We start from the raw sequence: 25555 nt of genomic DNA on the forward strand, positions 1-25555 counted from the left end.
CCGCCCCGCCCCGCAGGGCCTGGCGGTGCTCCTGCTGCACTGCGTGTTCAACAGGGAGGTCCGGAAACACCTGAGAGGCGTGCTCGCCGGGAAGAAGCCATACGCCGATGACTCGGCCACCACGAGGGCCACCCTGCTGACGGTAGGGGGCGCCCGCGGGCCCCGGGGGGGAGGGTGGGCCGGGCTTGAGGGGACGCAGATCAGATGCAGCTCCTTGGTCTCGCCTCCCCCACCACGTGGACGTCACAGGCCCGAACCGGAGCACGGCTGCCTTCCCTGCAGCCTGGGAGGAGTGGGCTGACGGCGGTGTCTGTCCCGCCGCTGCCCTTGGTCCCCTGAGGCCGAGGCCGGCGGGGGTCCCGACCAGGGGTGGAGAGGCCGCTGTGCCCGGCGCCTGGCGGGTGCAGGCAGGCTGCTGCGTGGAGCCCTGCAGAGGGGACCGAGCCGTCCCCCATGGCCCGGTGGCCTCCGCTCGGCCGCTCACCAGCCCCCCACCCCGCAGCGCTCCCTCAACTGCAACAACACGTACGGAGAGGAGCCCGACGTGTTCCGCACGGCCCTGGGCGAGTCCACCGCCTCGCTGGACAGCACCGTCAGGTCAGGCTGTGCCGGGCGCCCTGCTGTGGCCGCGGGGCGGCGGGGGGGACAGCTCCCAGAGCAAACGCCAGCTTTGTCACCTCCACCCCGTCGTGTGTCCCGCAGGTTGGGCCCGGCAGGGCCGCCCTAGCACACACACGAGGCACTGGGTGAGGGCGAGGCTGGGTGGCCAGTCACGTGTCCCCCCTCCCCGTGTAGGGGCGCTGAGCCCACCCTCTCCCCTCTCCAGGGATGAAGGGGGCCAGAAACTCAGCGTGTCCTCAGGGCCAGCGCGGGGCGGCCACGGGGAGCCGGACGCATCCTTTGTCCCCAGGAGCTCCAAGAAGCCCCACGGTATGTGTCCCATGGTGGGTGGTCTCCCTCTCCGGGGGCCGGCTGCCCCGAGGCCCCCACCCCTGGCCTGGACCCAGGTGGCTCCACTCAGCCCTTGACAGGAAGCCCCACCTGCCCCCTCCCCAGGCCACGACTCAGACTCGGACAGCGAGCTCTCCCTAGATGAGCAGAGCAGCTCCTACGCCTCCTCGCACTCATCTGACAGCGAGGACGACGGGGGTGAGGCTGAGGACAAATGGGACCCGGCCCAGGGCCCTGTGCACAGCACCCCCAAAGGTGAGCGAGCCCCAAGCCGCGGCGCAGATCCCAGCCGTGGCCGCCCGGCCCCGGGGCAGAGCTGTGGCGGTGGCAAGCACAGACCCCTGCTCGCCATCTGCGCAGCACAAGTAGGCCTGCTGTGGGACCCCCCCCCCCCCAGTGAGGATTCCGTGAAGCCGACTCAGGGAATACGAGGCTCCCGGGGCTGGGGGTGCAGGGGGCTTGCAGCCGGGGACCCTGCGTCGGGACCAGCCCTCCCTGGGTCTTGACGTCCCCCTGGGCTTGTGGGCGGGGGGCCGGGGGTCAGCGCCCCTCTGGACAGGCTCAGCTGAGCAGGAGTGGGAGGTGGTGGGGCTCATGAGCTGAGCTGGCGGCCACACGTTGAGGGTGTGTCTTGTGCCTCAGTGGACGCCGTGGGCAACCATGTCCCAGCCGGCTGGCCCGACGAGAGCCTGGCTGGGAGCGACAGCGAGGAGCCGGGAGAGCTGCCCCGCCTGAAGGTGGAGACCAAGGTCAGCGTGGAGCTGCACCTGGACGAGCAGGGCAACCACTGCGGCGAGCGCCTCGCAGCCCGGGACAGCGGGGGCCCCAGGCCTGCGGCCGTGCCGCCCAGCCAGCCCCCTGAGCAGAGAAAAGGTGCCGAGGGCCTGGGCTCCCCTAAACGGGGGGCTGGGGAGTCCCTGCTCCTGGGGGAGAGGGCCCCGGAGACGGGGTGCTCAAGAGGGGCCAGCCCTCCCCCGCAGGACACAGGGGAGCCCCGAGGTGGGGAGACCAGCGGCCGCACCCGCAGCCCCGTGTGACTATCCCTCCCCGAGTCCCCCACGTCCCAGCATCCGGCAGGGCCAGCCTGACTGTGACCTCTTCCATCTCCTCCAACCCCGGACCCAGGCATCCTGAAAAACAAAGTCACCTATCCGCCACCGCTGACCGAAAAGACGCTGAAGTCGCGGCTGAGGGAGAAGCTGGCCGAGTGCGAGCAGAGCCCGGCATCTTCACGCTCGTCCTCCGTGGGCTCCAGCGACGGGCTCCGCGCCCCCGACAGTGCCATCACCGTCAAGACGCCGTGCCGGGAGCCTGGCCGTGAGCACCTCAATGGGGTGGCCATGAACATGAACGTGCGGGCCGGCAGCGCCCAGGCCCATGGCTCCGGCTCCGAGTGAGTAGCCTGGGCCTTGGGAGGGGCGGCGGTGGCCCCTGGCCAGCCTCCCCTCTGCTCCCCATCTGGAGGGCGGACGCCGGATCCGGGGGCCCATGACCAGGGTCTGAGCACAGGGGTGCCCAGGATGAGGCCTGGGGACCATGGTGGGGCTTCCACCCAGGAGAGGAGCTTTGCGGGGGTCAGGAGGAACCAGCCGGAGGTGGGCCAGACCCCCATCTTGGGGGCCGAGTCAGCCACAGCCCTGAGTCCTGTCCAGCCCTGACATTCTAGGATGTGAGAGCATGTGGGACTAAGCTTTGTCTCCTCGGCCTGGGGTCATTACTGACCCATTTCGTGGCTGAGGAGACTGAGGCTGGGGGTGGGGGCGCACCCGGCCACAGAGGCATGGAAGTGGGCTCCAGCTCTGAACCGGTCTGCTCATCTCACCCGATGGCCCAGGGAGGTGGGAAGACTGGACCTGGGTCTTCTAGTACATTAACAGAACGGCCTTCCTAAGCCTAGAGCAGGAGTCGGTTGTCGGTGGTGCTCCGTGGGCCTCTGTGGAGGCCACTCAGATGGGCCTGGGTCTCTGTGGCCCTGTGGGCGGGGGTGCAGTTTCGACCTGCCCCTCCCTGCCTGCCAGTGTCACTGCCCACACGTGAGCTTGCCCTCCGTGGAGCCTCCGGGCATCCCCTATCCCCCGAGTGGGGGCTCTACCCCTGCCCGACCTCAGACCCAGCCCCGCTGCTGGCTTCACGGGTGGCAGGGCCGTCATCGCTGACCCTCTGCCTGCCTGCCGGCTTCTTCCCACGCGCAGAGGCAGTAACGAAACTTCAATTTGAACCATCAGGAAACCGTGAGACAAGCCCGCCACCTCCACCAGGCCTCGGTGCCGTGTGGTCGCGCTCCTGGATCTCAGAGCACCAGGGGCCCCCGCGCGGTCAGCGGAGGAGGCCCTGAGGGCAGGGGTCCCTGCAGGGGCAGCCCCACAATTGGCGTGACTGAAGGTCCAGACGCAAAGCCCTGAGTGGCCTGGAGGCTCCAGGACCCTCAGGCCCCGTGACAAGTGCCAGAGGCCACGGGGGGGGCTCAGACTCCCAGACGGGCATGGCTCAATCCTCAGACTGCAGAGCCCAGACCGTGTGCAGCCTGGCCGGGACCGGGCCCAGCAGGAGAGCCGCCTAGAGACGAGCCGCCAGGCCGGCTGGCCAGGACTCAGGGCCCCAGGCCAGCAGCTAGCTCCACAGCCGTCTGCAAAGCCAGCCCATGCCTTAAAGCAAACCCCTTTCCTTTGTCGCAAAGGTGTAGATACTTTTGTATATTTGTATGGAACTTTGAAAAGGCAAAAACCTCTGTATATTTTGCATCTGTACTGACTCTACACTGGGAGATCCGTGGGGGTGATCGCACAGATTAACAGATCCGGCCTGGAGTCTGGCATGCAACCAGCAGTAGGTATCCCAGGAAAGCAGAGAAGGGACATGTGTAGGGCGTGAGCTGGACAGGGGTTCCCATGCTGCTTCCAGCCAGGAGCCCGGAGCCCGTGGGCGTCACACGGGGCCGCCCCGGATGAATTTGAGCTGCTTGCCCTCGGTTCCCACCTGCCTGGATGTGGGTATGGCTCCGAGACAGGACCACCCGGGACCGGGCAGGACTCAGGAGCCCTTCTGAGCGTGGACGCAGGTGCACACGGCTGAGACGGGCCCGCTGGCCAGCCCCCCTCAGCCCCGCGGGCCTCCCTGGCCCCCTTCCCGGCCGGGGCTGCTGCAGGTGGGGCGCTCCTCTGTGTCTGCTCCTGTTCTCGGCGGGACTGCGAGTGTTCACACGTCCCCGATTCAGGCGGAGGGATGAGGTCTTCCAGAATGTCACATTCCTTCCTGCCAGTTTTCCAGCTCTTTGAGGCTCCGAGGATCTCCAGGCAGGCGGGGGTCTCACCCCCCGAGTCTGACCAATTACTTCACTTTGCTTCGAATGGCCAATTGTGTGGAGGGACAAAGCCACAGCCACACTGTTCAATGGTTACCGGGCTGTTTTGGAGAAACTCACACCGGGGACCTGCTGGGACTGCCCCTCTGCGGGCAGTTGGTGCGGTGTGGCCCGAGGGGCTGTGGAACGGGGCCCAGAATCATTCAGACACGTCTCATTTCAGTGTTTCTTTTGTTCTCTAATCGGTGCCCAAATAAACGATCTGCCCAGCTGCTTCCAAATATGAGAAGCTGTAAACTATGATGAGAATCGAGTAAAATGCAAAGATGTCCGTCTACTGTGTTGTTCTGATGGAAATGCGAGCGTTGTTCGTGGCATAAAGGAAAGCTTATCTGATACTGGTCCAAGACCACAAGCAAAAATGAAATGAGATCCCAGAGCCCTCACAGCAAAATGAATTATAAATGTGCCTTAGCAGGGGAGTGGCCTTTTCAAGATACACAATAATAATAGTACCTTCAAATGTTTACCATGGAGGAAGCATTTTCTAAGCAAAAAAGAAAGTGGAAATATTTTTGAATCTTTGAACACTCCATATTATCCCATATTCTTCCGCAACTGGATTTTGTCCCCTGAGATGTATTTAGTTTTTAATTTGATCAGAACTGTTACCAAAAAAGAAAAAAAATGTCAGTTTTATTAAGACAGGAAAAATGTAAACCTATTTTTGTGATTTAAAGACTTTATGAGAAATACTAGACACTGGAGGGTTTGTTGTTTTTTTTAACAAATGTGTATTTATTAATGTTCAGAACACTGGAATTGCAACACAAATGAGGAAAGAGTCTACAATAAATTAAGATGTTTTTGAATTTGTACTTCTGCTCTGCTTTCGCCCCATCCCTACTTCTGCACCCCTGTTCCCTCCCTGTTCTGAGGCAGCCCTGGAGAAGGGACCACGAACAGGACGCTGAGAAGCCTGGGTGGGCAGGAGCCATTCTAGAACTTTCTGTATGTTCTTCTGCTCATCCAGACCCTTGCACCTCACACTTCAAAATCTTCCCGCCCCAGTCTCTCTCTCCAGCCCTGCGGGGACTCCAGTGAACACGGACGGTTCCTGCGGCTTCGTTCATCTGTGTTCATTGTTTGTTTCGGGTTAGATCACCTCTAGTGATGAGTGTTCCTTTTCTTTTTTGCGGGGGGAGAGGAGCCTCAAATCATTTTATTTACATAACAGAGGACAGGGTGACCCAAGACTAGAGGATTTGGGAGTACTTGGCCTGCATATTTAAATACATAAACTATATATATATATAACATATATGTGGAGTGGGAAATGGCAACCCACTCCAGTATTCTTGCCTGGAGAATCCCATGGACAGAGGAAGCTTGCGGGCTGCAGTCCATGGGGTTGTGAGAGTCGGACACGACTGAGTGACTTTGACTACTTTGACTTGACTATAACATATATGGAGGTATGTGTATGCACACACACACACGCACGTAGTTGGGCTTCCCTGGTGGCTCAATCAGCAAAGAATCTGCCTGCAATGCAGAAGACTCAGGTTCGATCCCTGGGTCAGGAAAAACTTCTGGAGAAGGGAATGGCTACCCACTGCAATATTTTTGCCTAGAAAATCCCATGGAGAGAGGAGCCTGGAGGGCACCGTCTGGGGGTTGCAAAGAGTCAGACATGACTTAAGCAACTAAACCTAAATCAAAACCGTATACATATATACATAGATTGTACCTTTTATTTTAAACCAAATTAATGTTAACTACCATTTTACTACTAAAACATTTTGAGTTAGCATATATATAATGCATGTTGGGTTTTGCCATACAGCGACACGAATCAGCCGGAAGTATATGTAAGCCCCTCCCCTCGGGACTCCCTCCCGCCCCCCTCCCGCCCCACCCCTCAGCGAGCCACTTCCAAGCTCACTGATTCCTTCAACATCCATTCTGTTATGAAGTCCATCCAGTGACTTTTTAAATTTCCAATATTGTAAGTTTAAGTTCTAAAATTTCCACGTGGCTCCTTTTTATAATTTTTATTTCTCCACTAAAGACGTCTAATTTTCCATGAATTACAGAAGTGTTTACCTTTACCTCATAGAGCACGGTTGTAACTTTAAATTCTTTGATAATTTGGACATCTGGGGGCCCAAAATCTGTTTTCTTTCCTCTTGGCATTTTCCTGGTTCTCTGTAAACTGGCTAATTCCACACTGAATCCTCGACACAGCGTTGCATCATGAGCCTCTGGGTCCTGTTAAAACCCTCTGGCAGATGTTGGTTTTGTTTTAGGAGGCAGTCAACCCAGTGAGGTTCAGACCACAGCTGTGTCCCTCTGTGGCTGACTGCCGTGCGGCCCTGGGCCCGCCCTGCACCCTGGTGCACGGTCAGCCCGGGACCCGGGGTGGTTTACGGCCCATCTGCTCTCAGGGCCTTTCATGTGCTGCCTGGGGTCTGTTCCAACTGGGGTGAGCCAGCGCCTGTCCGCGTACATGGAGTGAGGGCTCCGGTCTGCCCACGGTCTGCTCTCTGGGTTCGCCTCACGTGCGCTTATTCCCGGGGCCCCTTTGTTGGTTCCTCTGTCCAGAAAGACGGGTTGCCCCCAGGGTCCTAGCCGCCTGCACTGCCGCGCTTCCACCCAACTGGGGCCACCTTTGGGGAAAACCCGTGGAGCAAAGAGAAACAGCGGGGACCCCACGATCTCAGCCCACAGGGCCCCTCTTCCCGGGCCTCCAGGAGTCCTCGCCCCGGTGCTGGCCACACAACTCCAGAGATCGAGGCCACCCTTGGGCCAGGTCTGGGAGGAGAAAGAGGAAAACCACCCAGAAACGCCCTCCCCAAAGGCCTCTCTTCAGGTCGTCTCTTCAGTCCACCTGCGGACAATTGCCTCTCAGAGAGCTCGGCCATGAGAGCAGCAGATGCGCTCCATCTCAACCCAGAAGCCCTCCTGTGGGGGACGCATTTGAGAAGGCGAGGAGTCCCTGGGGAGAGGGGAGCAGGCACATCTGCTGGGCCTGGGTGTCCTCTCGTGGACGTGAATGACGGCCCTCCACACCACCCCCAGCCCCGGCTGCTCCAGGACCCACACAAGACAAAAGCACTGAACAGATGTGAATACTGAACCTCGTCCAGGACACACAAACACCCTATGTAATAACTGCCCCTCACGTCACAGCTGTTGCCTCGCCCCAACCGCCCTCCCTGCAGACACTGAAGGTGCTGGGAGGCCTGGGACTCGTGAAGGCCTCCCTGGACGTGGACAAGAGGCCGCTGGAGCCCCAGGGCTGCGGGCAGAAGATGGGCCCCAGGGGCTGACCCTGACACGGACTTGAGCCTCCCAGGAGCGGAGCACAGGCCGGGCTCGGGGGTCTGTCTCGCCAAGGTGAGTGTGGGGGGCGGGGCAACCCTTCGTCTGCATCGAGACGGGGGTCAGTGTGTGAAAGCAGCGGCCGGGCCCTCCCTCAGGATGCCCAGTGTGGGGTGACCTGGCCCGGAGGCAGGGCGCCAGTGGGGGAGAAGGCAGGGAAGCCCATCCACTACCAGCCCCAGCCCCTCTGAAGGTCACGGGGTTATAGCCCAAGTCCAGGGGGTGGAGCCAGAGGCCAGCCACGCCCCCTGCCGACAGCTACAGCTGAGTCGGAGGAACTGCCCAGAGACCTCCCAGGGTCGGTCAGTGGCCTGGACACACGGGAGGCAGGCGGTGCCCAGGAGAAGGTGGCACTGTGGACCTGGAGGACTCGGGGGGGGGGGGGGGGCAGGCTGTGCCCCAGGAGGTGGTACTGCAGGCCTGGAAGACTCAGGAGGGGCAGGCTGTGCCCAGAAGCTGGCACTGTGGGCCTGGAGAACTCAAGGGGGACGGGCTGTGCCCAACAGAAGGTGGCACTGCGGGCCTGGAGGACTCGGGGGGGGCAGGCGGTGCCCAGGAGAAGGTGGCACCGTGGGCATAGAGGACTCGGGGGGGCAGGCTGTGCCCAGAAGGTGGCACTGCGGGCCTCTAGGCTCCCGCGGGTACTGCTGAGCCAGGGGTAGCGGCAGGTTTGTGACCCTCCTCCCGCCTCCACTGGCCGACCTGGCTGGAGGCCTGGCATCAGGCCAGCAGGACAGGCAGAGCCATCAGGAGGCAAGAAGGGCAGCCTCCCTTCTGCTGGTCTGTGTCCCTGCCAACTGCCCCCCACCAGCCACCGTTCCTCCCACCACGGAGGCTCCCCAGACGGCAAGAGCCCCAGCCCAACGCAGTGGACCCCGGGGAGCCTGAGCCCAGGGGGGCTCCACGCTGCCCCTGGAGCTGGCAGAACACAGGTGGTGTCTCAGCTCTGGCCTCCAGAGGGGCTGAAGGTGCCCAAGGGCGCTGCTGGCCTCTCTGCCCCACCCTCTCACCCAGCATAACGCAGAGAGCGGCTGCGGGTCTGCCTCCGCACCGGGGCTGAGCAGAGCCTCTCTGGCCAAGCCTGGCTGGAGGGCCCCTGGTCTTGGAGGCCATGCAGCGTAGTGGGAAGTGCCAGCTGTGTCCCCTGCCCCACCCTGGGGACGCGCCCTGCTGGGGGCCTGGAACCAGGGGAGGGGAACAAGGGGGGCTGCAGCTCTACAGATGGAGCAGCACAGAGAGAAGACCCTGGGGTGGCTGGGGCCCACAGTCCCTACGGAGCTGTAGCCTTCTCCCTGCCTGTGAGCGCACCCTGTCCCATCCGAGGCCGGACCCTGGTCTCAGACATGTGGCCTGGGCAGCTGAGAGAGAAGACTCCCGTGAGCCACCAGCTCTGGCGTGATCTGTCATGGCAGCCTGGACAGACCCAGGCGTGAGCACCTGCCAACCACCTCTTGGTGGACCCGCCCAGGGGCCCAGGCCCCCCGTTTCTGCTGTGACTGGCCAGGGTGCAGGACGCTCTGGTGGGGTGATGGGGGGTTCTGTGCAGCTGCCTGGACTCAGGGCAGGGCCGCACTCAGAGGGGCCTTAAGCCTGCAGCCCTCCCCGGCAGACACCCTGCAGGCTGGGACCCAACTCAAGGCTGTTTACACGGCCCTGCCACAGGGGAGGGTGGGCACAGGCATGAATGGAGAGGCAGAGAAGCGGGACCCATCCCCTCTGTGCTATCCCCTGCCTTGCCACACACCCCTGGTGCCCTGGAGCCCCAAGACAGCCCCCCCAAGAGGCACCGACGGAACCTACGTCCCGGACAGGATTTTTATTGGACGCTGCCCCTCCTGGGGGTGTGAGGCAGGAACTCTACAAACAGGAACCTGGGACAGACCCTCCAGCCAGCACTGGAGCGGCTGCCGGGTCACCAGAGGGGAGGCAGTGCTGAGCCCCCGGCGGCCTCCCGGCTCCGCTTCCCCACCCCTCCTCCCGCGAGCTCCGCAGCAGCCGTTCCACCTCCGTCAGGGTGCAGGCCCCAGGCCCGGGCTGTCGCTGGAGCCCTCCTTGGCCACGCTGGACGTTCTCTGGCCCTTCTGCAGTGTGTAGGCGGATGGCCCCAGACGTAGGATCTTCCCGCTGCCCAGGCACTCGTCCCCTTTGTAGAACACGGCGAACTGGGGGGACAGAGGCCACGTCACCTGCAGTGGGACCCGGCCTCCGGGTGCCCTGAGCAGCCTGGACCCGTGCAGCTGGTCTACTGATGGGGGAGGGCGGGCCCTGCACCGCCTCCCCTGGCTTCCATCCTCGCCTCCCCGGGCCCAGGCCATAGGAGGGCCAGGGCGGGGCCACACGGCAGCCAGGCTGCGTGCTCACAACTGGGAGAGCAGCGCCAGGTGCAGGGCTGGCCGTGTGACCAGCACCCCCACACCACTCTGCCCTCAGCCCCTCATTGTCCGGAAGAAGGGCAGGCCATCTGTCCTTCCAGAGCATGAAGCCTCTACTGAGAGCCTGCATCTCTGCAGGCCGAGCTGGTGCTAAGAAGGGCCACACACAGCTGCGGGGCCACAACCCCATTCAACCCGCCAGCCGGAGTCCCCACTCACCTGTCCCGGGGCGAGAGCGCGCACAGCCTTCACGGCCGTCACCCACACGGTGCCGTCCTGATTGAGGGTCAGCACGCAGGGCACTGGGTGGAAGACAAGGACCCTTGGAGGGGGCGCTAGCCTTGCTGACTGCGCAGCCTCAGGTCTTAGCCCCGGCGAGGAGGAGCAGGCAGTGCGGACAAAGGAAGCTCGGGGCAACAGCAGCCAGAGGGGCTCAGCACCACCCAGCCGGGGCCAGGTGGACACACACACTACCTGCCAACTGGACCGAGGCCCCCACACCCTTCCCAAGACGCCCCCTGCATCCTGGACAAAGGGGGCTCAGCTGGCCTCAGTGCCCCCAGCCTGTCTGTGCATAGGCAGAGGGCAGAGGGCTGAACGGGCTATGTGGTCTGGACACTGAGGCCCTCCCTGCCCCACGTCTGATCCCCTGTCCCAACTCTGCCCTGGCCCACGGGCCCTCCCTGCCCCACGGGCCCTCCCTGCCCTAGGTCTGATCTCCTGTCCCAACTCTGCCCTGGCCCACGGGTCCCTGAGCAGTCACCTAGCGCCATCTGGTGGCGGAAGCGGAAGTGACACTCCATCATCTTGTCGCGGACCAGGGCAGCAGGCGGCTCCTCCGCAATCCAGTGAACGCGGCCGGTCCGCAGCAGGTCCCTGTACAGGGCCGGGTGGTCCGTCCGGGGGGCCTGTGGGACGGAACGCGAAGCTGTGGCGCCCTGCACCCTCAGTAGAGGGTCCCTGCCCCAAGCCCCTCACTGCACTGCACTCACGACGCAGCAGCGAACACGCACTGAAAACCTCGCCGCCCCGTGGACACTCGCGCGCGTGTCCCTGGAGCCTCCCTAACCCTGTGCAGATGAGCGCAGAGGGAAAGCCACTCGCCACGCGCCCTCGGCAAGCAGCAGAGGAGCACGCGGTCTGCCCACGGCCTCACTCCTCTCATCCCTGCCACACTCTGCCTGCCCAGCACCCGGACACCCGGGCCAGCCACACTCCCACAGGGATCCCACCAAGCCCCACGTGGCTGGGAACAGGCTCCTGGGGCCTCCACACACCCTGGCCTCCTAGCACCCAGCAGCTCCCCCAAGGCAGGACCGAGAACATCAAGTCCAGCACCCTCGGGCTCTAAGTAGACAAGGAGACCCACACAGGAACCAGCCTTTCCCAAAGCGAAAGGCACTGCTGGACATCACACGAAAGTCATTTTAATTCAGTGCGATCAGAATCGCTGTTCAGACTTCTGCACCAGGGCTCTCCTGGGAGGAGATGTCCCGGCCACGGTGGGCAGGGTTGCTGGCCCTCCACCCGGTCTAAGAACAGCGTGCGCTCAGCCAGGCTGCTCACCTCCAGCCCTGCCGAGACTGGGACTGGACCATTCCGCAGGGGACAGGGCCCCGGGCTTCACCCGCTACACCCCAGCAGGACCTGTTGCCGCCCCAACGCTGCGACACTAAGAATGTCCCCTGCGGCTGCGGAGGCGCTTCCGTCGTGTCCGACTCTGTGCGACCCCATAGACAGCAGCCCACCAGGCTCCCCCGTCCCTGGGATTCTCCAGTCAAGAACACTGGAATGGGTTGCCACTGCCTTCTCCAATGCATGAGAGTGAAACGAAGTGGCTCAGTCGTGTCTGACTCTTCGCGACCCCATGGACCGCAGCCCACCAGGCTCCTCCGTCCATGGGATTTTCCAGGCAAGAGTACTGGAGTGGGGTGCCGTGGCCTTCTCCAAAAATGTCCCCAGGTCCCGCTAAAGTCCCAGGTCCCAGAGCTACAGCAGGTGGCCTGGGCTGGCCCCAGCTCTGTCCTTGTCTGCTCAACAGCAACTTGCTGGGGCCCCTCGTGAGCAGGCCCATCCTGGGCACTGCCCACCCCACGTCCACGAGGCCTTCCACACGCTACTTCAGTTTTGGGTCTGTCCGCTGGGTACAATCAGAGGAGTGACATCTACTTACAGGGACTGACGTGATGATGACCAGCGTGATGGGCATACAGAAAGAGCTATCAAGTACCTTACACAAAACCTTTGGTAACAGTGCCAATCTTGGAGGGCACAGAGCAAAGGCCCTGCAGAGCCCCCACCCCGCCTGCTCAGCTTCATGGGCTCTGCCCGGCCCGGCCCCGTCTCCTCCCCACCGACTCACCACGAGCACGTCGCCCTTGGCACCATCCTTGTCCACCACGTACCAGGGCTCCCGTAAGCCTCCTATGTTGGCTCTCTGGCCCAAAGTGTACAGGAACCAACCTGTGGAGACAGTTTCTCGGTGAGGTGGGAGGAGTCCTCTCGCAAACGTCCTGGTGGGACAGTGGGCGGCAGGCAGGAGGTGCCCCTCTGTGGACCGCTTGCAGCAGCTGGGGTTAGACTGTACCTCCCACCCCGCAAGGAGCAGTTCCAGCCGCGGGGCCACCCAGCCTGCAGTGAGCAGGGCCCATTCCTTTAGAAGGTGGACCAAGTGCCCCGCCGGAAGCCATGAGCCCTTCCTGCTGAGCCTCCGTGGGTTTCACAGGCGTGCCTGCTCCCCTGCACTGACCACATGGGGCGGGGGCACCAGCGCAGCCTCGCTCCCTCTGTGCCCAGTGCTCTCCAACTACCTCTGTGTACCCCCTCACCCCACCACCAGCAGCGCAAGACCCAGCGGGAACCAGGGGACCCACGGTGCCCAGGCTCAGCGCTCCCATCCTGGACCAGGCTCCCCGAGGCTCCAGCCATCTCCTGCCGGACATGCTGGGAGCACCCTGCAGCTGTTCCTAGCAGGGCCGGCTCCTCCTCCTGCCTCAGGAACACACGGTTCTCGGGGAGCCCATGACATCTAAGCCCCACCCCCCAACCAGCGCCAGGAAGGGGAGGCCGTCCAGCCCAAACCAAGGTGGACTTCTCCAAGGAACAAGCCCCTGGTGAGTGTCCACGTCTGAGGCCCAGCCCTCCTCCTCCAGGCAGGTCAGACCCCGCTGGGCCGAGTCTCGCCTGTCATCAGGCCCCCAGGGTGCAGCCCCACATCTGCCCTCCCACCTGGGCACCTGACCTGTCCTCCCACGCCAGCCCAGCACAGACTGGGGGTGCCCAACCCAGCAGAGTCTGCAAATGAGGAGCGGCAGCCCACCAGGAAGCGGGTGGTCCCAGCTCTTCACAGCGTCCTTAGTCATGGAACTCACGCTCTGCAGTCAACCCGACTCCTTCCCCCAGGGTGGAACTTTCCTGTAGCCTTCTATGCTCTCTCGCATGGATGAACACCCAACTCGGAGTGAGGCTTTCTGAGCCAGGTGCACCGTCTATTATTGGCTGCAATGCCTGAGGAGCCACACCTCGAGATGCAGACCCCCATCACAGCGACGCCCGCCCCTCCCTGCGGCCCTCCGAGCCCCCTGCCGCTCAGCAGGGCCTGGGCACCTGCCTGAACCCCCAGCGCGCAGGCGCCCCAAGCCTCAAGGCGCTCAGCATGAACAGCAGCCCCGGACCGCGTCTCACCTTTGTGTGTCCCCAGAACCTTGTTGTCTTCTATAGAAATAAATCGACCAGGTCGAGGCTGTAAATACTGGAAAACAAGTGCTCCATCAGCAACAGCTCCAGGTTCAGAGCAGAAACAGGGCCCCATTCTTTGGCATCAAAGAACACTGACCTCAAGGATGAAATTTTCAAAGTTCCTTTTACCAATAAAACAGATGCCCATGCTCTGAAACGAACAGAAGGCCACGTGTGAGATGAGCGGCCGGGCAGGGGTCCCGCACTCCACTCGGAGACCCCAGGCAAGGACGGGGGTACAACACAGGGCCTCCTGGGGCTCACCCGCCCTGAGCCACCCCACCCTCCGGGCCAGGGCCCAGCTCCCCTCCTCCAGGGCCACAGACACCAGTCAGAGCCACGCACGGACCTCGAGGGGCTTCTCTCAGGTCCCAGACGAGGACCCGGCGGCTACGCTTGCAAGCGGTGCAACCGCCAAGACCGGCAGGGCCTGCATTCGCGTCAGACCCTCAGGCCAGCCAGGTCCACCCTCGCTGCAGACCCTTAGACTAGCCTCCCGGAAAGGAAACCAGAGCTGCTGGAGCCCTGAGGCACTGTCTGTGAGGCTGGGGAGAGACAGGGGCCAGAGCGGGAGCAGGAAGCACAAGCCAGGCCACAGGGCGAGGTCACAGGAGGGTCAGAGGTCGGGGTCAGGGTCCCTTCCCGAGATGACACGTCTAGGTGAGACGAGTAAGTGGGAATGGCCGTTGCGCGGCGTCCTCGCCTCACTCTGCCTTGTGTCTCCCTAGAATGGGGGTCCTGAGGGTGGAGCCCTCGCCCCCTGCCAGAGGCAATGCCCCTCAATCCTACCTCCTTCTTCTGAAGCACATGATGAAGTCTGTTCTCAGCAGCGATTTTCTTTACGAAATCTTTCGTTAACTCCCCCAGGGGGAAGAGGGTTCTCCTTAGCGCCTCCTGGGGAACCTGGCTGAGAAAGAAGGTCTGGTCTTTAAAGCTGTCAGCTGCTTGGAGGAGTTTTACCGCTGCCAAGAGTAAAGAACAAAAGATGTTGCAGGAACAAAAATAACCATACATTGCTTTTAATAGTGTCCTTCTGTTTACTTTGACAGATTAGCCCTGGTCTGGCAGAAACAAAGATCAATAATCAACAGTACACTTCAGGAAAAAGATCTGCCATGGTTAAGAAAAATTCCCATCCCTAATTCATCTACTGTTGAAAAAAATACATGGAAAGGAGATTTTATGTGATAAGGGAATTTATTCCGGTTCATGTGTTAGGCTGTTTTCAAAGATTAAACATTACATGACAAAAACATTAGGAAGTATTAAGAAAAAACAAAATGAGCCACATTTGGGAAAATCAAGCCCTGCTGAGACGGCGTGGGCTGAGCTGTTTCCCACTGGCGACAGAAGCTCACGCCCTGGCTGCTCTCCTCACCTCCCGCCCCCAGTGCATGCCGACCACACTCCCCAGTAGCGCCCGCTTCTCAACCCGCTTCCCCGCCTGGTGACAGTGGGCTGTTCAGAGTCCAAGCTGTCGCCCGTCAGCCGAGCCTCTGCGGTTTCTCTAAAGGTCTGTGTGTGCGTTAAGTTGCTTCAGTCGTGTCTGACTCTGCGAGCCCACGACTGCAGCCCGCCAGGCTCCTCTGTCCATGGGATTCTCCAGGCAAGGGTACTGGAGTGGGTCACCGTGCCCTCCTCCACGGGATCTCTTACAGGAAACCCACACCTCTCACATCTCCTGCATTGGTAGGTGGGCCTCTACCACCCGAAGCCCCTCCAAAGGTCTGTTTCATGTAAAGACTGTTCCCAGCTTGATGGCAATGGTGCAGAGCTCTGCCTGACCCTGGCCTTGGGATGGGGTTCTCTGGGCTGCTGGGTCCTGCCTGGCATGTTACAGGCCTTCTACAACCACGAACACCGGGTCCTCCGCTCTGCAGCTCGGTGACCAACGGAGGAAATGGAGCGTGACGCCAGGGTCACGGCCTCTCTCCATGTGTCGTGACCAGGGCTAAGCGGAGCCTCCGCAAGTCACACGCCGAGCTCACATCCGTGCAAAAGGTACAAAGAGCCCAGGTACAGCATGTGGGCCGCCCCGTCACACGTGTACCATGCTCTCTGTGTGGTTAGGTTTTCCTTCTGTGACCTCAAATTTGACCCTCATGTTAGCCCTATGACAGGTTTATCCCCATCTTCAGGTGAGGAAACCGAGGCCTAGATAATTAAAGTGACCGCCCACAGGAGTGCAGGGAGACGAGGGCAGAGCGGGAAACTGAGCCCAATCACATGGGTTCCATTCCATCCGTTTTTACGTATAAAACAACAAAATCAAGTGAAAAGTGAAAAAGAGAATCCAGTCAACCAGTCATCAGGTAGGACTCATTTGCCAAATGCTATTCTTTGTTTCAAAACTAAATTTAAACAAACAAAAAATTTATGATTTTAAAAAAAGAAAGCAGGTAACCCTTGACCAGGAAGAGGGACCCCCACTAAGAGAAGGTTTGCTGGCACCCAGAGCCCGCTTCAGCACCTTCCCTGCTCTGGGTTGGCCAGCATGCCACCTGTCCCTGATGGGTGAGGACACAGGCTGCCCCTGGGATAGGAAGGGCACAGGAGCTCAGGGTGGGCGCGCTGACCCCGTGCCCTCTCCCCAATGACTAAGGCCAGGAGGCTTAGTCCAGCCCCCAGGGCAACTGAGTCAGGACAAAATAAAAAACCTGTATTGTCTTGAAAACACGCAGAGAACAGATACTGCGGCACTGTTCCAACAGCGACACAGACCAGAGCAGGCGCTGCGTGCCCAGGTCTGGTCAGAAAGGCCCTGCCAGCTCTGCGCGGCGGCGCCTTTTCCAGGAGATAAGCAGGCACGCTACGCGACACAGAAACAAATCCTTCGTCTACTAACGCCCCGAGAGCCATGACCACTGGGTCCTGGGGCCTGATTCCGCTGTGGAGTGCCCGGGCAGCAGGGCTGGGCGGCCACGGCCAGGCCCTCCCAGTGTGCGGGGCGGGGGGCTGCTTTCCTGGTGAGGGGTGCCCGGGAGTGTACAGGCCGCACCGGGGAGGGAAGCGGTCCTGTCTCCCTGCACACCGGCGCCCCCCAGCGGACACAGTGCTGTGCTGGCGGCAGCAGGAGGCCTTCCCAACACCGGCAAGGCGGCGGCCTGGTCTGGGCCCGGTCAGTTTGTTGATCTGTGGCCTCGGCTGCCGCAAGGTGGAGAAGAGGACAGATCACAGGGCAGCTGAGCTGCGGCCTGTAACTGGGCTGGACAACACGGAGGACCAGGGAGGAGCAGAGACCGTGGAGCTGGGTGGATCGGGCTGCGTCCAGCCCCCGACCCAAGGCCCCCTGCCAGCGATGCAGCCAAGCTTCGGTTACCTCCTCGGACAAGAGGACCCAGAGACCCGCCTGCTGGCCCTGCTAAGATGGGTGCAGGGAGGGGACACCTCTGGGGTCAGAGAGGGAGGCAGTGGACAGGAGGCAGGCCAGGGCAGGCCAGACCTGGAGAAATGCAGGTTCCCTACGGTCCTGCAGCCAAGGAAACTGTCTGCAGAGACGTGGCTCTGGGCTCCACGCCGTCCTTCACTGCATAAGGATGTAAATTCCTCTCTTCTACATAAACGTGCACCAGGAAAAGCCAACAGCCTTCCAGTCGACTGCTTGGCACTTTCTAGGCTGGTGACACCTCGTGCCCTTTGACACTGAAAATTTATACATGTCATCTTCTGAAGCAAGCTGCCAGACCTGTGCCATGAATGTCAGGAGCCAGCCTCATTTCACACTGAAGCACGTCACCCCTCAATCTCGACAACGCGAGGCTGAGAATGGGGCCTGTGACGCTCCAACACTGTCGCCTGCTTCCCCCAGAACTGGGTTAAGTTTCCCAGCAGCCTGCCCGGGCGCCCGCCTGAGCCAGTCGGAGGCCCCGGGGGGAGTGACCCTTGAGGCAACTCACTGTCCTTTTTTGAGGAGGAAACCAAAGCCAACGAGCTCGCCTGGAAAACACAGGGAGAAGTCGGACAGAGCGCGCTGACAGCCCACAGCCACTGCTTTGCTCCCAAATAATTCAGCCCTGGCCTGGACACGTGTACTCACCGTTTCTAACTTCAAACCGGTTTCTGAAGAGCCCTTCCGGCCTCCTGATGTGCTTCTGCTGGAACACCTCTTCGTCTTCCAGGGACGTTCTTGCGTAGTGACCTGTCGCCACCGCATCTGCTCCTGGGAGGTTTTTAAAGCACGAGGGTCAGAGTTCAGGCGGGCAATTGCTAGCCTTGGTCAGTCCTAGTCCAGGGTGCTCCACGGGGCAGAGATGCCAGGTCTCACCCCAGGCGGTCTGCACAGGGGACCCGCCCTGCTCCCCAAATGCCCAGATCCCAGGGAAGAGACACACCCCTGGGATTCTGTTAGACAGGTGGTCTTTGAAGTCTCTAAACTGATAAAATGTTAGCTACAAGGTTTTGCTGCATCTCTAAGAGCCTTTCAGAAGTTAATGTCAGGAAGTCCCGGGGAGCTCAGCGCTTAGGACCCAGTTCTCTCACTGCCAGTGCCCAGGCTCGATGCCTGATCGGGGACCTCAGAACCCACAAGCCACACATCCAAAAAAAGTTAACATCTATTTATTCGTTCTAGCTTAAGAAAAACATCAAACACGTACACAAAGGTTTAAATACAGAAAGCTCATTTCAGTGCTTTTTATACTAAGAAAAAACTGAGAACAACCAAACTGTTTAATACCAGGAGACTATGAATAAAGCACCACTGCATAACAGCACCGCACACAGAAGTTTAAAGGCACCAGGAGACACTCAAGACGCTATTCAGCAGAGCAAGTACAGGATCCCACTCTTCTCAATGTACAGGAAAACCGGAAGACAGGCAACAGAAAGCCTTTCTTTTTGATTCTGGGAGGAAATTACAGATGACACTTTTCCTCCTCTTCTTATGCTTGTAAGTTTTAAACTTTCTTTAATAAACACATAGTACTTTTCTCACAGTGAAGGACCATCCAGTAAAATCAATTTCTTCTTTCCATACTATGCAAAAAAGTAAAAGAACCTACCGAGGCATATACTAATCCACAGGCCTTGCATTGTGTGAAAACTTCATTGACATTCAGGATTGTGAGACTGTTTCCTGGAAGCTGCAGCAAAACTGACCCAGCACTTAACCAAAGAATTGTTTAGTCACTAAGTTGTGTCCAACTCTTTGTGACCCCACAGACTGTAGCCTGCCAGGCGCCTCTGTCCATGGGATTCTCCAGGCAAGAATACTGGAGCGCGTTGCCATTTCCTTCTCCAGGGAATCTTCCTGACCCAGGGATCGAACCCACGTCTCCTTTCTTGGCAGCAGATTCTTCACTACTGCGCCACAAGGGAAGCCCATCAATCAGCTGTCGTTGTTCAGCTGCTCAGTCGTGTCCGACTCTGCAACCCCTGGACTGCAGCATGCCAGGCATCCCTGTTCTTTACCATCTCCCAGGGCTTGCTCAAACTCATGTCCATTAAGTCGGTGATGCCATCCATCTCATCCTCTGTCGTCCCCTTCTCCTCCTGCCTTCAGTCTTTCCCAGCAATAGGGTCTTTTTCAATGAGTCAGCTCTTCGCATCAGGTGGCCAAAGGATTGGAACTTCAGCTTCAGCATCAGTCCTTCCAATGAATATTCAGGACTTACTTCCTTTAGGATGGACTGGTTGGATCTCCTTGCAGTCCAAGGGACTCTCAAGAGTCTTCTCCAACACCACAGTTCAAAAGCATCAGTTCTGCCTTGCTCAGCTGTGATTCTCACTCTGGAGTTGGAGGAAAAATACTTGTCCAACGCTGGGTGAGCTCTTCAAATTTAAGCTTTACATCCTCAGATCCAGCAGATACATGATGAAACAAACCTCAGCTCCTGGAAATCTCATGGTTTTTAAAAAGACAAATGAAGATAATTCAAATCACTTACCAAGGTTATCCATAGCATAATTAAAAAAACAACGGAATTTGATATGCTTGTTGCAGACTATGTCAGGATTAGGAGTTCTTCCTTTTTCATATTCATTTAAAAAATCACTGCAATGAAAAGAAAAGCCTTTTTATTTCTAAGTGTCAAACATCCTATGGAAAAATAAATCAGGTACATGACTTGCTTAGAGATTCTCCCTGTTTTATTAAAACTGTAACTTTCTGCAAGATAGTAGCTTCAGTACAGAATCATTTTCATCAAATGTTTGTTTAAAGCCAGCTGCGCTTTCCATCTGAATCTGCACTCACCAGGCACCGAGGCCCATTGTGCCATTTCCCAAAGTAAGAGCCACGGGACCCCGAGAACCAACTGGCGCACCTGCTGAGGTGCAGGTTGCAGGGCCCCGCCCAGGCTCGGGTGTCTGTTTAACCAGCACCCCAGCTGCTTCCTCAGCCCAACACTGATGGCCCAGGGGCTCCATCCTCAGGGACCAGCCACAGCCGGCCTCCCAGAGCAGACCTGAGCCCTCGCTCTCTCATGCTAATTTAGCAGCAGAAACATCTCAAGGTTCGAGAGACGTTAAAGAGACTTCTGGCAGGTGGCACAGTAATAGGAACAAGGGCTGGGGTGCTCAGGATGCAGGCCTGGCTTCCAACCCAGACTCCCCAGGGGCGGCCGAGGCACACAGTCTCTGGCACCGCGGCCTGAAAAGAGAAAGCACTGGCTGACCCCGGCAGGCCTGCTGCTGAGAGGGTCCGCGCCACGCAGGGAGCCCCCACCTGAACACGTCGTTCCAGTACTCCTTCACGTAGGACACCTGGCGGAAGGGGATGTCCAGGATCTGGCACACTCTGTAGGCATCCTCGCAGTCTCTGTCAGCGGTGCAAACACCGCGCTCGTCCAGGGAGTCCCAGTTCTTCATAAACACCCCGGTCACCTGGTAACCTGCGGGGAGGAGTGGAGGGCAGAGTCAAGAGGGGACGTGGCGTTGACCAGGTGTGGAAAGGCAGTGCCTTCCGAGCTCTCCTGCGCCCCTGTGCACTGGGCCTGGCTGTCCTTCCTTCCGAGCTCTCCTGCGCCTCTGTGCACGGGGGCCTGGCTGTCCCTCCTGCCGCCACGTGGTCTGCAGCGCTCCGACCACATCTTAATGTAAACGCTCCTGACGCTCTGCTGCACTTGGTAAAGGCCTCCATCATCACAACACCCTGTGGGGCTGAACTGACAGTGTGCAACCCGGGGGTGTGAACACCCTGGAGGTCTGGACGAGATGGCATCTCTCCATCTTCACGTCCCCACGCTGTGTCGGCATATAGAGAGACTTAGCAATGTGACTGAATGAAAGAAAAGCAGAAATTCAACGCAATTTTTCAAAACAAATAAAAACCGCCATTCAGTTATCAGAAAAGTAAACTCAATTCAAAAATTATTTCCAATTACCCACTAAGAATTAGATTCTAAGTCATCAGACATAAAGACATTAAAAATTTTGGTTGCTTTATCATAGGGCTTCCCTGGTGGCTCAGACGGTAAAGAATCTGCCTGTAATGCAAGAGACCCAGGTTCAACCTCTGGGCCGGGAAGATCCCCTGGACAAGAGAATGGCAACCCGCTCCAGTATTCTTGCCTGGAGAATCCCATGGACAGAGGAGCCTGGCAGGATACAGTCCTTGGGGTCGCAAAGAGTGGGACATGACCGAGCGACACACACACAGGCACACACATCTATGTACTTTGGGACCTGTTTTTCCCCTTTTCTGTTGCAGACAAAGTACCAAACCAAACGTGGGGGAGACCAACTTTGTAACTGCATAGGTGTCTACCATGTATGAGAAGCGTTTCTTTTGGGTCGGCTGAATGTGATGAAAGACAGGGCACTGGACTATAAAAGCTTTGACACGGCATTCCAAAGAGCAGAGACTCGGTGACAAAGCTCGGCCAAACTCCAAAAGGCCATGTGAGCCAGGCCACTAGCCCCGTCCCAGCTGGTCCTCCCTTCTCTTCTTCCCAAATCCCCTGACCGTGCTTCCCTAACAACGCACCCTACACTGGGCTCCAGCTGTTCCTGTCCGCGCCCCTGCAGCTACTAAAGTGAGGCGCTCTGCCACCTGCCAACGCCGTCTCACACACCCATGTGTCCCCAGAGCCCAGCAGTGCCCAGCACAGAACAGGAGCTTAAGCAGAACAAACACACAACTCCACACCCAGAGCTTTAAAAATCCCCTCTTCCGTGGCTCATGTGCCTGATCCTCCTCCTCCTGGCGACGTGATCACTCACGTGGCTGAGGCCCTGGCGCTCCAGGAGACCACAGCGCTCTGCAGGCTCTCAGGTTTTCAGGAGGCACCTCCCACGAGACTGGGAAAGGCCTCCACGTCGAGGGGACAGGGCCGTGCTGCTTCTCTGCTGTGCCCCTAGGCTTCCCACCCGGAGGAGCAAAACCCAAGGCAGCTGGTCTGTGACGCTGCTCAGCCTGGATTCTGGGAAGGAGCGCTAGCCTTCCTGAAGGAGTCAGATAACCCAACTAGCCTCCCCAGGGATGTCTGCCACATCGCCCCCAACGTGTCGCTGCCTAGTCAGAACCCTTCAAGGGCTCTGCACTGTCTCCCACGACACAGTGTGAAGCCCCAAACAGAACACACTCCACAAGCCGCGCTCAGCCGGCCTCCCCTCCTCTCTCCCCCGAGACCCAGCCAGCACTTCCGTGCCTGAGCTTCGCCGGAAACGCTTCCTCCTTACCTCCTGAGCCCCAGCCTTTGCTCAGGGAACTCCTCCTCCAAGTCCTCATACCACGGATGAGAGGATCTTAGGTCTCTCATCTTCCAGGTTGCGACCTCCTCCATGAATAAACCATGCTCTGCTCCAAACTCAAACCTTCAGTTTGTCTGGCCTCACTGTACCATTGGACACATGAACTTGGCTTTGCCAGTAGTCTCAGCGCAAACACCACCAACTCTGTGATGCTTTGATTCCCTGTCCTATCGCAATTATATATGCTCACAGCCTGCCTCTACTTGTAACTGACACTTTTTGTTACACCTTTTGTGACAGTTTGGCTATTAATACGCACTAATAAGCTCTACTGCTGAGTGCCTAACGTGTGCTGGGCACCGGGGTAAAGGCTGTGTGTGTCCTATTATTTATTAACACTACCTCCAGTAACCCTGGGAGGTAGTTGGTCCCTCCATTCTACAAACAGGGAGAGCTTGACTCACTTGTCCCAGGTCGGGAACCCTGGGTTCCCTCTGCATTCCAAGTGCCTAAGAACGAAAGGCGCCTCAACAACAGAGCGTCTACAAGTGCCACGAGGTACAGGAGGGCTCCCAACGGGAGCGGGTCACCCGGACGGAGAATTAGATGGGCAGTGACGCTCGGCTCCCGACCGGGGGCGCCCGACAGACGCCTGAGAAAACGGAAGCGCTCCTGCGCGAAGAGTCTGTCATCCACCGAGTGGAAAGCACGGCCGTGACCTGATAAGCACACCGCCCGTCGGGACTGGTCGGCCACGTCGTGTGTCGTGGAGGTAAGGACCTCCACGGAGGCTGCGGCGCTCCTCAAGCCTGGGCTCAGTGCGGACGCCGCCGCCGCCGCCGCGGGAGCAAGACCTCGGGGCCAGGAAGAAACGCGGCCGCCCGGAGTCGGAGACCCACTCTCCCCTGCTAGACCCCGGCGGCACCTGGGGGCCTGACCGCTCCCCGACAGGCGGCCGCGCGCTCTCCGAGCCCCAGGCGCAGAGGGAGGGCCGGGGCGCCGCGCCACCAAGTGGGGCTCTCCGAGAAGGGGCCGCTCGGGGGCGGCCGGGTCACTCGGCCTTCTCACCTCTCCGCCTCAGCAGCAGCGCTGCCACTGCGCTGTCCACGCCGCCGGAGACGGCGCACACGACATGCCGAGCCACCTGCATCGACAGCGGCCGGTTCCCCTCACTGCCGCCGTCGCTTCCGCTTCTAGCCGGAAGTCCCGCCCTTCCCTGGAGGCGAGAGCGCAGAAGAGGCCCGGGCGGAAGCAGATGCTCAGCGCCCTGCGTTCCTCCCTGCCCGCTGCTCCCTGGCGGGCCTGTGACCACGCCCCCTGCGCTCCTGGCTCTGGCTTACCTCTCTGCCCGCAGCTATCGGACACAGTCAGCGCTTCCTACGCGCGCGCGTGCGAGTGTGTTCTCAGCACACACAGGTGTGTGTGTGTGATGCCAACTACAAATTGGCACTTACCAAGAGCATTCCCAAGGTCTGAACAACAAAGGCATTTGCCATCTGCCTCCACGGATATTGAACCCCATGCTGCTAAAATAGCTCTTGACCTTCAACAACGCCTGAGGGAGTTCAGGGTGGACTGAGGTGCTCTGTGCTCCAGGGAATCTGGTGGCACAGGTCTTTGGATAGTTGGATGTTTTTAGGAACAGGTTTTATAATCTCCATCCTTGCATCTCCTCATATCTAGAGAAGCACTAAATCCCTTCAAGGTGACATCAGACCCTCAGGACTAACAAAAAGCCTTGGGTAAACTGAGTGCTTCATGGCATTGAACTCCCCCTTCCCCAAAACCTTATATACTGACTCTCCCCCACTGCCGCTTTGGAGCAGTCTCTCAGAGCTGTCTGAGATGCTGCCTCCCGGGCTGCAGTCCTCATCTTGCCCCAGATAAAACTTAACTTCAACTCTCAAGTTGTGCATCTTTTTTTAGTCAACAGTGACTTAGGCAGGCGCCCAGTGAACAGGCTGCTAAACGATTGAAGGGTGTGAGGTCGCCCCGGGGGCTGTGGTGTCCAGCTGGGTGCTTCTGGAAGTGGGCGTGGGCCTTCCCTTAGTTGACCTGGAGGGCAGGGTCAGCAGGCGGAGGGCCCGGCCCTGAGTGAAGGGCGCTGGGCCTGGGGATGAGCGTGGGGCCAGACCCAGCAGGGGCAGGGTGCCTGACCGGGAGGGGAGGGTCAGCAGGTGGAGGGCCCGGCCCTGAGTGAAGGGCGCTGGGCCTGGGGACAAGTGTGGGGCCAGACCCAGCAGGGGCAGGGTGCCTGCCGACCCCGGTTCAGTCCCAGGGGAGATGCTCGTGGCCACAGCGCAGACAGGCGCCGAGAGCCTGTGGGGGCTGCTAGGTCAGGTGTCTCGTCGTCAGCGCTGTCCCTGCTGCTGTCTGCTTCCAAAATCAGTGCTCACAAATGGCAGAGAGGCAAACTGCCTTTAGTCCAATGCCAGCAATCTGGGGGAGGTGGTGGGCTCTCCGTCCCATCAACCACCTCTGGAGATTCTGCTCGGTTATGAGTTTTTGAAGGGGAACAGAGAAATAGTCTCAGTCATTGAAATAGGGGTTCAGAGTCACCAGGAGTTTTTTTTCCAAATTCAAGTTTTTATTTACTTATTTATGGCTGCGCTGGGTCTTCACTGCTGCGCACGGGCTTTCTCTAGTTGTGGAGCCCAGGCTTGCCACTGCAGTGACTTTCCCTCGAGTCTAGAACAGCTGCTGGGGCACCAGGGCTTAGTTGCATGTGGAATCTTCCCAGAACAGGGATTAAACTTGTGTCCCTTACACGAACTAGCAAGTCAATTCTCAACCACTGGACCACCAGGGAAATCTTATGTTTCCTGTTTAAAACTGCTGGAAAAGTTAGGGTTTCCCTTGTGGCTCAGCTGGTAAAGAATCCGCCTGCAATGTGGGAGACCTGGGTTCGATCCCTGGATTGGGAAGATCCCCTGAAGAAGGGAAAGGCTACCCACTCCAGTATTCTGGCCTGGAGAATTCCATAGACTGTAAAGTCCATGGGGTCGCAAAGAGGTGGACACGACTGAGCGACTTGCGCTTTCAGATAACTGCTGGGGCGGTTCACAAAATTGATTTCAGGTAGTACTTGAACCACGGTTTGAAATAAGCAGGGGAGGAAATGCACTAGAGACCCAGATGGTTTTTATTTTTGTTTATTTACTTTTGGCCACATGGCATG

The 25555-nt window shown here is 59.1% G+C and overlaps 2 protein-coding genes across 4 annotated transcripts in view; one reads left to right on the top strand and one right to left on the bottom strand.

The window, feature by feature from the left end:
* CELSR1 (cadherin EGF LAG seven-pass G-type receptor 1) overlaps positions 1–5124 on the top strand; it is a 146317-nt gene extending 141193 nt beyond the window's left edge. Inside the window, exons 29-35 of one of the 2 annotated variants that reach the window (XM_025282673.3) lie at positions 17–142; positions 503–597; positions 827–930; positions 1057–1206; positions 1594–1824; positions 2077–2344; positions 3144–5124. In XM_025282673.3, coding sequence (XP_025138458.3) covers positions 17–142; positions 503–597; positions 827–930; positions 1057–1206; positions 1594–1824; positions 2077–2344; positions 3144–3168 — 999 coding nt within the window. In that variant the 3' untranslated portion in view covers positions 3169–5124. The remainder of the gene's footprint in view (positions 1–16; positions 143–502; positions 598–826; positions 931–1056; positions 1207–1593; positions 1825–2076; positions 2345–3143) is intronic. The other variant, XM_044940747.2, reaches the window with a different exon arrangement.
* A 4313-nt stretch (positions 5125–9437) lies between these two features.
* Positions 9438–23575, bottom strand: TRMU (tRNA mitochondrial 2-thiouridylase). Of its 2 annotated transcripts, XM_006074955.4 has the most exons (11): positions 23446–23575; positions 20411–20576; positions 19632–19738; positions 17783–17905; positions 14536–14708; positions 13844–13897; positions 13693–13759; positions 12371–12471; positions 10772–10916; positions 10228–10310; positions 9438–9798 (listed from the first exon to the last, which is right to left on the bottom strand). In XM_006074955.4, the coding sequence occupies exons 1-11, from the start codon at positions 23525–23527 to the stop codon at positions 9646–9648; spliced, it is 1254 nt and encodes a 417-aa protein (XP_006075017.1). In that variant the 5' UTR covers positions 23528–23575; the 3' UTR covers positions 9438–9645. The 2 variants fall into 2 exon arrangements, with proteins under 2 accessions (XP_006075017.1, XP_006075019.2); XM_006074957.4 differs by lacking the exon at positions 23446–23575 and having other exon boundaries at positions 14536–14649; positions 20411–20550.
* Positions 23576–25555: the final 1980 nt, after the last annotated feature.

The sequence above is a fragment of the Bubalus bubalis genome, chromosome 4 (assembly GCF_019923935.1).
Source record: "Bubalus bubalis isolate 160015118507 breed Murrah chromosome 4, NDDB_SH_1, whole genome shotgun sequence".
Lineage (NCBI taxonomy): Eukaryota > Metazoa > Chordata > Mammalia > Artiodactyla > Bovidae > Bubalus > Bubalus bubalis.